The 10,784-nt window shown below is 41.3% G+C and overlaps 1 protein-coding gene across 2 annotated transcripts; it reads left to right on the forward strand.

The window, feature by feature from the left end:
* Positions 1-1,582: 1,582 nt before the first annotated feature.
* Positions 1,583-10,465, forward strand: hal (histidine ammonia-lyase). Of its 2 annotated transcripts, none has more exons than XR_002426703.2 (20): positions 1,583-1,885; positions 2,009-2,069; positions 2,221-2,248; positions 2,332-2,406; positions 2,497-2,569; positions 2,677-2,743; positions 2,832-2,869; positions 2,985-3,110; positions 3,259-3,398; positions 3,569-3,616; positions 3,917-4,064; positions 4,176-4,271; positions 5,191-5,249; positions 6,308-6,388; positions 6,499-6,564; positions 6,640-6,813; positions 6,927-7,061; positions 9,221-9,329; positions 9,444-9,513; positions 9,741-10,108. XR_002426703.2 is itself a non-coding variant. In XM_012880375.3 (20 exons), the coding sequence occupies exons 1-20, from the start codon at positions 1,639-1,641 to the stop codon at positions 9,870-9,872; spliced, it is 1,965 nt and encodes a 654-aa protein (XP_012735829.2). In that variant the 3' UTR covers positions 9,873-10,465. The 2 variants fall into 2 exon arrangements, 1 of the variants encoding a protein (XP_012735829.2); XM_012880375.3 differs by having other exon boundaries at positions 1,639-1,885; positions 6,640-6,805; positions 9,741-10,465.
* The last annotated feature ends 319 nt before the right edge of the window (positions 10,466-10,784 follow it).

Here is a 10,784-nt window from a genome sequence, read left to right on the forward strand (position 1 = left end):
GATTAGCAAAGCTTTGGTGCACCCTGTCCCAAGGCAGAAATGATAGAAGAATAGCCGATGGATATAAACGTTAAAAGTCCAGAAATTACTCTCATCAGGAACCTGCAGTCATTACTTTGAAAGTAGACAAAAAATATGACAGTCTCCAAGCACTAATAAAGTCAGAATGGAATTTAAAACCTATGAAATGTTTGAAACGTGATATAGCCTACTATAGAACTGACAAAGAGCTGTAACAAAACGGAAGATGTTATGATTGTGAAAAACAATAGTTCCGTCAGATGGTAGCCCTGTTGCCTTCCAGGAAGAAGGTGCTAGGTTCAAATCCCGGCCTGGTTTTTTTTTCTGCACCGAGTTTGTGCTCCCTGTTCATCTAGAATGAGGAAATGACTGAACCTGGGAGCACAGAGAGCACTACGGAAAACGGAGCAGAAGGTAAGTGTAACAGACTACCTTCCTTAGGAACTCAGAAAGGAGTAATAGCAAGAACACGTTGGGCTTAACATTGCAGCGTAGATTGATCTTCATGGGGATCATGAAGATCACCTTAGGATCACAACACTGATTGACTGTTGACTCGACCCTGCAAGAACCAGTGACTATTGACACTGGATAGAGATCTAAAGGTTTGGGATTGGGAAAATGTTGAATCCATATTTCATAAAGTGTCTCCACTTTATAAGTTACAAGGAATGAAATATAATAATGTTGAGCACTGACAATGAATAAATAAATAGATTCTAATAATGAAACAGACTGGATAGTAGAGGTCAGTGTTTTACGTTTGAATAAATACTTTTTTGGAATGATTTTTTTCTGACACTATGTTTACTCTGGGAGGAAGGCGGTCAAAGGCGATTCAGCTGGGACTGACTGAATGTAAGAATGTATTTCTGGGGAAACAATTTCAGTGGCTTCTAACCTCAGGTTTAATAATAAAGCTTTAAATGAGTACATGCATGGCTCTAAGGATTCAGTAAAACATTTCTGGAGCCAAAGGTGATCATGTCTAAATAATACTGCTTTGATTGTAATGCATTATAATAACTGAACTGTCCCAATAAACTAATGCAACAACAGAACTAGTTCATACTCTCATAATTACCTGTGAGCTGTTGTCATTAGAAGCTTTGCCCACAACATTATGTTCACTTATAAAAGTTATAAGTGTGACATTTCAGCAAAGAGCTTAAATACTAAAGAACGTTGCAAATCTGATCAACTCACATGTTGATTGGTCATAACATTTTGCCTCTTATAAGAAACGTATGACAGAAGCAACTTTCGTCTTATTTAGTGAATTATTAAATTTGTTGCAATAATCACGAAAGTCGTTTATTCAATACTCTAGATCCATTTTTCCGTCCCTTCTCCTTTTAAAACTCCAAGGACCTCCGCATGCAGGGCCTATATCGGCTGTGTTGTTGCGCGTGTTTGGGCTCAGCTCACACACATTTGGGTCGATGAGCTCAAACATCTGTATGAACAACCTGTGTGTGGAGGTCACTGAGCCGTGACTCCGCCGAGGCGTGTCCCCCTCGGCCGCCTCTGATTGGTGTCCTTGCGGCGTGCGGCTGAAGGTGGATCCCTGGAGCGCGGAGCGCGGCGCTCACTGCCGCCGAGCCTCGCCGACGCGCAATGCCTCGCTTCACGGTGCACATCCGAGACGAATGGGTGGCGGTGGCCTGCCGGGACACCTCCAACACCATCCGGTGGCTCGGACAGGAAGCCCTGAAACGGTACATGAAGAACAAACCGGACAACGGCGGCATCAGGTCTGTGAGGGAGACGCGGTTCATTGTGCGCAGGTGCCAGGGTTTGGGCTTGTTGGACGCGGATGACACCATCGATGATGTGCTGGAGGATAATGACTTTGTTGAGCTTGGTAATGACTTTAGGCATAGATTCAAGACACTTAATTAAGGTTTAGACGATTAAACCCTTGCTGTGGGTTGACACTCTGCATATGCAAATGGCTTAAAAACTTTTTTTTCTAAATTGCTTTCAGCTATTGAAGGAGACACCATGTCTTCTGACTTCATTCCATGTGAACCTGGAGTTTCTAACATGTATCCTTAAACCTGCTAAGTATTTGTTCGAGGGAACCAGCCATTGGAGAAACTGAATTAAATTTAAAGTATTAAGATTAAAGTAGCAACAACACAGTGACTTCTGTGGCACGTTTGGATGACATTTATCCTTGACCCAACTGCAAAACAGCACAGCTGCATACAAAGAACCTGCTGCAGTAAGTGTGTTTTCTGTTGAACGTCTTAAAAAAAAAAAATATTATGTGATATTTGTTTTTTTGACACACCTTTGCTTGTGCAGTACATTAGTTTGGATGGCGACAGCCTGACTTCCACAGATCTGGTCAACTTAGGCCGAGGACTCTACAAGATCAAGGTAATGATCAAACCCTGTGTTTTTCTGTCTGTGGTAATCTTTGATTTAATGGGATCCCTCAGCCAAACTTTTTTTTTTTTTTTGTCCCAGCTGACTCCAGAGGCAGAGAGAAAAGTTGTGCAATCACGAGAACTTTTGGACACCATTGTTAAAGAAAACAAAGGTTAAAATTTATCCACTGCTGTGGGTGTGATGTAAATCAATTACCGCAGAACTCCCCTTTTTCTCCACAAATTGATAACGCCGTGATTTCTTCCGCCGTTCCTGCAGTTGTCTATGGAATCACGACAGGTTTCGGCAACTTCGCCCGCACTGTCATTCCTGTCAGCAAGCTCAAGTAAAGGCAACATTTATGCTTTAATCTCTGTAAACGGCTGCAGAATGCATGCGCCTCTTTTATCTGCCACGCGCTTTCTGTTCCACAGGGAGCTCCAGGAAAACTTGGTGCGGTCACACTCAGCAGGTAACACAAGAGTCTGTAAAGCTCACCATGAGATTAACGTTTCTGAGCCTTCGGTATCTCGAGCGTTGTTGCATTGGGGGGAAAAAAAGGCTTTACACTTTGCTGTGCTTTGTAGGTCTGGGGAACCCGTTAAGCCCTGAGAGGACCCGCATGCTGCTCGCTCTGCGGATCAATGTTTTGGCCAAAGGCTACAGCGGGATTTCTCTGGAAACCCTTGAAGCCATGATCCAGGCCTTCAATGGTGAGCGCCAACTAGACTGGGCAGCTTCAGTTTACCCAAGCTGATATGTTGTAACGGTGTCCTAAATCAACTCTGATAACCTCTTTGAAAGACTTTAGTGCACTGTCATAAGACCAACTCCTGTCTCCCGCTTACTTTGCCCACGCAGCTTCGTGCCTCTCCTTCGTTCCAGAGAAGGGAACTGTGGGAGCCAGTGGAGACTTGGCCCCCCTGTCACACCTTGCCCTGGGACTGATGGGAGAAGGGAAAATGTGGTCCCCCAAGAGCGGATGGGCAGATGCCAAATATGTAGAGTCACCGTTCCATAGTTTCAAAACGTCAGCTATGTAATAACTAAAGGAGATGAGCCTCATTCTTGGAAAGGCAAAAGGTTGCTAGGTCCAATGGGAAAACATTTGCTTTCTGATGACCCCTGACTTTGTACTGTACATGTTCTCTCTCCTTTCACTCCTGGTCAGGTCCTGGAGGCCCACGGACTAAAGCCGATATCCCTGAAACCCAAAGAGGTAACGTTTAAAACTATACACGTGGTATAGTATTTGTTTATCTGAGATAAAGGGATCAAAGTGCGCACCTTGTTCTCCAACCTGTGTGGATTATAGAAAACCCACAATAAATTCTAACGTCTGAACCTGTTCCTTGTTTTTTAAAAAAATCATTAAAGCGGTTCATTTAATGCATTTAACAACTCCAGTTATACTGAAACCGAGTTGTAATTGTTACTAACTTCTCCGCATTTTACCTACTATCCACTAACTTCTGACGTGACAAATGAACACCTGACCCTCTTTCCGTCTTCCCCTCAGGGCATTGCTCTGATCAATGGTACCCAGATGATCACCTCTTTAGGGGCGGAGGCGGTGGAGCGAGCCCAGGCGATCGCCCAGCAGGCAGATATCATCGCCGCTCTCACGCTGGAGGTGCTGAAGGGAACCACCAAGGCCTTCGACAGCGGTGAGCCGCAGCAGGAGCGGCTGTGATTCTTAAGAATCCACAGACAAGTTGTACTAGTCCCCGCCTGCCGTCTGTTGTCACTGATGATCATGTGTTGCTGTCCGCCAATAGACATCCATTCACTGCGACCCCATCCAGGACAGACGGAAGTCGCCCTCCGCTTTCGCTCGCTGCTGGACTCTGATCACCATCCATCTGAGATCGCAGGTCGGCAAATTTAGCCAAAATCAGAAGTAGGATTCACGTAATGATACAAGGGATGCACCGATGTGAAAATTTGGGCCGATATCAATATCCGATATTAATATTGATGTAATGTCCGATAACCGATATTTACTGATCTATCTATCTATCTATCTATCTATCTATCTATCTATCTATCTATCTATCTATCTATCTATCTATCTATCTATCTATCTATCTATCTATCTATCTATCTATCTATCTATCTATCTATCTACGTAATTCATTTACGTTTCTAGGATGCTCAAGTTTTGCACAATTTTGTACCGACTGAAAACTATGCTATTTCTGAATATAGGTTATAGTCTAGACTTACACGCTGCTTTTCGCACGTCTTCTTTCGACACCGTGAAAAACGACCACACTGCCGACATTGCATCTCTGCTTCCTTTAAAAAAAAAAAAGAAAAACCCAATCCTGGCTGCGACGCATTACTTGTCATTGTCACATGGCCAAAAAAAAAAAAAAAACCTATGACGAACCCCTTTCCCTCCCCTTTCAGAAACACAAGTACAAAGAGACACTAGATGGAAAAAAACATAGGTTGTTTTACTTATCGGACTGATATGTTATAAAATTACTAATATTGGCCGATACTGATGTTAAAGCCGATATATTGTACATCCTTAAATCATACCCAATAAGTTGTGTGAAGGTAGGACTTCTATTTCTATCCCCTCCCACCATCAAACCACATTTGTTTATGTAGGAGTTACAGACGATGCCCAGATCCTATTTGTATAATTAGAATGGATCAAACGCCTACAGTGCTATTGTCCATGTGAATTTAGGAAAACATTGTTTTGTTGTTATATTACATGTCGAATGAACAGTTAGGCATTTAATTTGTGTGTGTGTGTGTAACATTAATGCATATTTTCAGAGAGCCATAGGTTCTGCGAAAGAGTCCAGGATGCCTACACCATGCGCTGCTGTCCTCAGGTAACCTCAGCACAAATGTAGTTTGATTATTCAGTTCATTAAAAAGATGAGACTAAGTATCTTAAAAGGATTTCCACATGACAGTCACATCATGATCAAGCATTTTGAATCAATAATTTGCTCAGGTTGTTTTTTTCCAGCGTACAGTAAAGACAAAATAAGATATTGTACTTTGTATTTATCATCACTAGAACAAACTAGAACCTTGACATTGATCATGTACAGTTGCATCTCTGTACAAAAAAGATAATTTAATTTGGTAAATCGACAGAATGATTACACACAGACTGATACATTTTTAAGTGTTTATTTCTGTTAATTGAATTAGCTTACAGCTGATAAGACTCAAAATTTACTTTCTCAGAAAATGTAACATGACATAACACCAAGAAAAAAAAGTATTTCGAATACAGAAATGTTAGTTTTATAATCATGGGGGTGACGGCTGACTTGCTGGCCTTTCAGCAAACGGTCACTGAAAACCTCCTCGAGGAGGAAACACCATGAGAGGTAATTGTTAAAGAAGCTGGCTGTTCTCCCTGGTCTGTTTTTAAGCATCTCCCCCAGAAAGTTTAGTGGAAGGAAAACATACGGCAGCAAAAGGTGCACAAGCGACAAGAATAACTGCAGTGAAGCAAAGCCAACGCAACCTGGGCTTCCGCTCCACCTCAGCAGAACCCCAGGCTGATTGCCTACATGCCCACGTTGCACAGATGTGCTAATTCACAGGAGCCCAGACCAAGTATCGAGTCTAAAGAAACATTCCAGTTTTCTGAGAAGCAACATTTTGGGTTTTCAATAGCTTTAAGCCATAATCTTAAAGAAAATTAACTGAAACAGCCACTTTCATACTATCACTCTGAGTAGAGAATCAGTACAACATAAAGAGTTGAATCTTTTAAATGAAGTCACTGAACTGGAAACAGGAGGCAACCTGTTTCCTCGCACGCTCTCCTCTGCACTGCTCTAGCTTAAAACAACTTCTACACCGTTATACTGATGTCATTAAATGGTTAGTGTTTAGATGTCTATGGATTAACATATCCCTACGTATCCAGGTCCACGGAATAGCAAACGACACAATAAAGTTTGTGCAGAACATCATCAACACAGAAATCAACAGTGCCACGGACAACCCCGTATCCTTCGCTCTCACGCCAACTAAACCACACATGTCTTCCATAAATTGTGACACTGTTTTAAAAACATTTCTGCATCAAAGTTTCTGTTTCCTCAATGGCCGTACAAGATGGTGTTCGCAGAACGCGGTGAAACCATTTCGGGTGGCAATTTCCACGGGGAATATCCAGCAAAGGTTTGTGGGTGCTAAAACAGCTTTGTGATCTTTTGTGGATTTGATTCACGCCTTACGCCGTCGTTTCTCTGGAAGGCCCTAGACTTCCTGGCCATCGCTGTCCACGAGCTGGCTTCCATCAGCGAAAGGCGGATCGAGAGGTTATGTAACCCCTCGCTGAGTGAGCTGCCTGCCTTCCTCGTTAATGAGGGGGGCCTCAACTCGGGTTTCATGATTGCCCACTGTACCGCTGCTTCTTTAGGTTGGTTTGTGAGTATAACGGATGAAGGGTTTTGATTTCTCTCACGTTAAAATCCCCTTTCAGGTGTCCTGCCAATCCTCAGATCTGTGTAGGAAATTCTTTTATCCTCTATTCCTGTTAGTTTCAGAAAACAAAGTTCTGTGCCACCCTTCGTCTGTGGACTCGCTGTCCACCAGCGCGGCTACGGAGGACCACGTGTCCATGGGTGGCTGGGCCGCGCGGAAGGCCTTGAGGATCGTGGAACACGTGGAGCAAGGTGAAAGGTTCTCTCGGTTCTTAGCCCAACTCGGATGCGTCTGATCGTTTCAACAGAGCAATATCGACAGATGGCAACAGAAGGCTGTGAATCCTGAGTTCAGTGAATCTTAGTAGAGGAGAAAAACCAGCAGACATGATAATAGATTAATATTCAGACAGTCCTCTACACATTTTAATGTATATACTTTTATTCTTTTGAATGGCGTTCCACTTTAAAATCCCAAAAGTTCCCCATCCCCCCTTAAAGTATTAAAAACAGAAGTTGAGTATGAATTTATGGCAAAACTCAGTGATGGATGGCAGGATTTTTTAGAGACAGGGATAGTGAAAGTTGTGTGGAAATGCAAATATGTCTCCTACCTATCCATGCCTGGAGTATACTTCAATCATATTCTCTACTTTTCCATACTTTCCTGACTGTATAGGAACCCTGTTTCAACACGGCTGATCGTGAGCTTAGAACGCATTAAAAGTCCACATTTCAGGTTAATGGAAGCAGATTGGTCAGTTCCTGGTGTGTCTGTCTGAGCCGTAAAATCCCACCTGTGTATGCCGACACCAACCATGCATAAAAAGTGCAACAGAATTTTTTTTTTGCATGTTGGTTTAAAGTAAGTTCACCGAGTTTAGTAGATGTTCAATGAATGCTGCACTTTGCCAAATCTTTGAATCATGCCTCCTTTCTTAGTACATGCCTTCCAAGTGCCCAGACATTTTTTTTTTTCAATCTATGAGCCTTAAGATTTTTTCATTGTTTCTGAATATTTTTTCTTTTAGATTCTGGCTTCTTTTCCACTCATTTCCAGTCCAGTACCTGCTCATAATCAGGGGGCGAAGATTTGCCTTTATGAAGCTACTTATATTTAGTCAATCAGGATTAAAAGACTCTTAAACTCAGGGGGTGAACCAGGGTTGTGTTGACAGCACAGAGCCAATTTATAACAAATAACATCTCTTGGCACCTTTAATGGAGCCCATTTTATTTTTTTTACAAGAATTTTCAAATGTTATAAAACACAAACACAGAAGCTCAGACCAAACAAGGGACAGTTAAAAAATAGAAAAGAAAAAAAGGGAAGCAGACAAATACGAAGTGAAGTCATCGAGTCAATTATACGTAAAACCCTTGAAGCAGAGATGAGAGGCCTGATATACTTCAACAAAGGGTCCCAGGTTCAATAGAAAGTGTCCATGAAAGTGAGAAGCAAACATGTAATCTATTCACTGGGAATACACTCCTGTATCACACTGTGCCATGATTTCTCAGAGGGAATGGAGTCTTTGATCCAAAAAAAGCTATATGTTCTTCCTGGCAGAAAAGGTTAACAGGTTATAAAGTCGGGCTTGATCCGAGGATCTAGGAGGCCCAGGAGGAGATAATTTGGATCGAGCTGTATGGTGGAAATGAAAATATTTCTCATGGCACTTTTCATGAAGCATGTTAAAAAACCCCAAAGATTTCTTAATTTTTTTAATCTAAATTTATGATAAATACATAAGAAAACATTGTCTTAGGGGGATTATTATTATTTTACCAGCAGTGTGGGTATTCTCAAAGGCCTATTTGCTGAAAACATTTGATATAGTTGGTGATGAAGCATCCTGTCACAGGACGTGAGAGATGCTTCAGAGATGCTTATCTTTGATACACTTCTTTTATTGTCTCTGAAAGACATGCCTCTAGGACATATTTCATCAGGTGGACATAGTTATTTCAGGCATGAGACTTTGTTTTTGTCATGATCACCGACACAAAAGGAGAAGCACTAAGTCAAAGAATAAATCTTCGAAAGACCTTCAGGACACCTAAAGAACTATTACTAGAGACCAGCTGAAAAGGGAAGTCTACACTCTTTTCTACCCAAGTATAAAGAACTATAAGGTGGAAGACCTCACTTTCAGTTTTGCTGGTGTAAACTCAAAAGCTTAAACAATTTGTGAAAGCCGGTTTGTGGTTCTCAGCCCAGTGCAACGAAATGACTGAGACCTGGCAGTAAACAGGACGTTGTCGTGTAAATTAACGACAAAGGTGGCATCAGATGCTGTTTGGATTCGGTCATCTTTTTAACAAAAAAAAAAAAAAACAACAACAAAAAACATATGCAGATAAAGATATCCTATACCTTAGCACACTGAACAGATGACTTTTGTGATCAGTTCTTGCCATAGAGCTGCTGGCAGCCTGTCAGGGTATCGAGTTCCTCCGCCCACTTCGTACCACCACCCCGCTGGAAAAGGTCTATGACCTTGTGCGCACCGTCGTCAAGTAAGTCATACCGATCTGGCCATGGCACATGGCTTACAGTACAAAAAAATAATAATTCACAGAGGGGTTAACCTTTGTCTCCTATTTCTCATTTCCTGCTTGTACTGTTGACAGGCCGTGGATTAAAGACCGATTCATGTCTCCAGATATTGAAGCTGTTCACCGTCTCCTACTCGACCAGAAGGCAAGTTCAGAAACATTTGAATTACAAGCATTTTGAGACGCTAAAACCAAAAACCCTTGATGCATTTCATTGGAATATGATATAACAGACCAACAAAAAGTGTTCCAGGATTGTGAAATGGAAGGAAAAGGACACAAAGCTTTTAAAAATCTTTTAAAAAAAAGATTGTCAATTTTAAAAATAAAACTTTACAGTCTAACTTTGAGTTATTTCCTATTTTATCTCAGGTGTGGAACGTGGCCAAGCCTTACATTGAGAAGTATCAGACAGAATACATCCCGGAGTCTCGCCCCGTCTCCCCTACTGCCTTTTCCTTGGACCCCCCGGCATCACCGAGGAAGCGTGTCCGCCACGAGTGAAACCAGGCATCAGATCAACTTCTATTTTTTTAGTTTTTTTGTTTGCCTTACTCTTCTGCTTGACTAATTTTCACTGAACAAAACAGAAACAGAAACTCTGAAGACTAAAGTAAATGGATGAATTATAGGTAAGACCCTGAAGATTCCTCTCATGGAGATATGTTGCTCACTCAGACTTAATGTTATAGATGGTATATTTCTCTTTTTTTAAAAGTTTTCCCCTTCAACAATACAGTAAATCTATGTTACTCTTGGCTATTGTTGCTAAAGTGGCTTTTATAACCATTTTACTGTGTCAGCCTTTAATGATGTAGCAGTAATACCGCTATGATTAAATACTTTTTTTGTGTGTGTAATCATTCACCGGCAGGATGTTGATGCACCAGAAGTCTGTGTTTTAAACTTTATTTCCTTTGTCTGTAGATTCTACAATAATTCATTCACATTTTAATAAATTTTTTTCCCATTCAATCTTTCACTTTACTTCATCATGTTATTTCTGCTATCAGAGCACCTTGGTTTGTAATGTCAATATCAGTAAAAATTCTCCTCATGTCTGTAACTAATTAAATTAAACTATATTCACACGTAGACACAGGTTTACAGCTGATTTATTTCACACATTTTCAATCCAGTACCAGAAGTGGAACAGACATTCTTTGCTGTAGGCGCAACAGTAATATCGATGCAGTATCATAGCAAAATATCAAATCTTACACTGATTACAAGCACATTGTCACAATTGCATCTTCATGCTTTCTTGGGGAATTATTGCATGGATGCCTGTTTATCAGCAAGCAGATTTAAGCTGAAATTCCCCTATTGTGTGGTTATATAGAGTAATTAAAACTGGACAGAGGCCCCTCCATAACTGAATATATGAAACAAGCGTAAAAAAAATCCAACCATTTA

The sequence above is a fragment of the Fundulus heteroclitus genome, chromosome 2 (assembly GCF_011125445.2).
Source record: "Fundulus heteroclitus isolate FHET01 chromosome 2, MU-UCD_Fhet_4.1, whole genome shotgun sequence".
NCBI classification, from domain to species: domain Eukaryota; kingdom Metazoa; phylum Chordata; class Actinopteri; order Cyprinodontiformes; family Fundulidae; genus Fundulus; species Fundulus heteroclitus.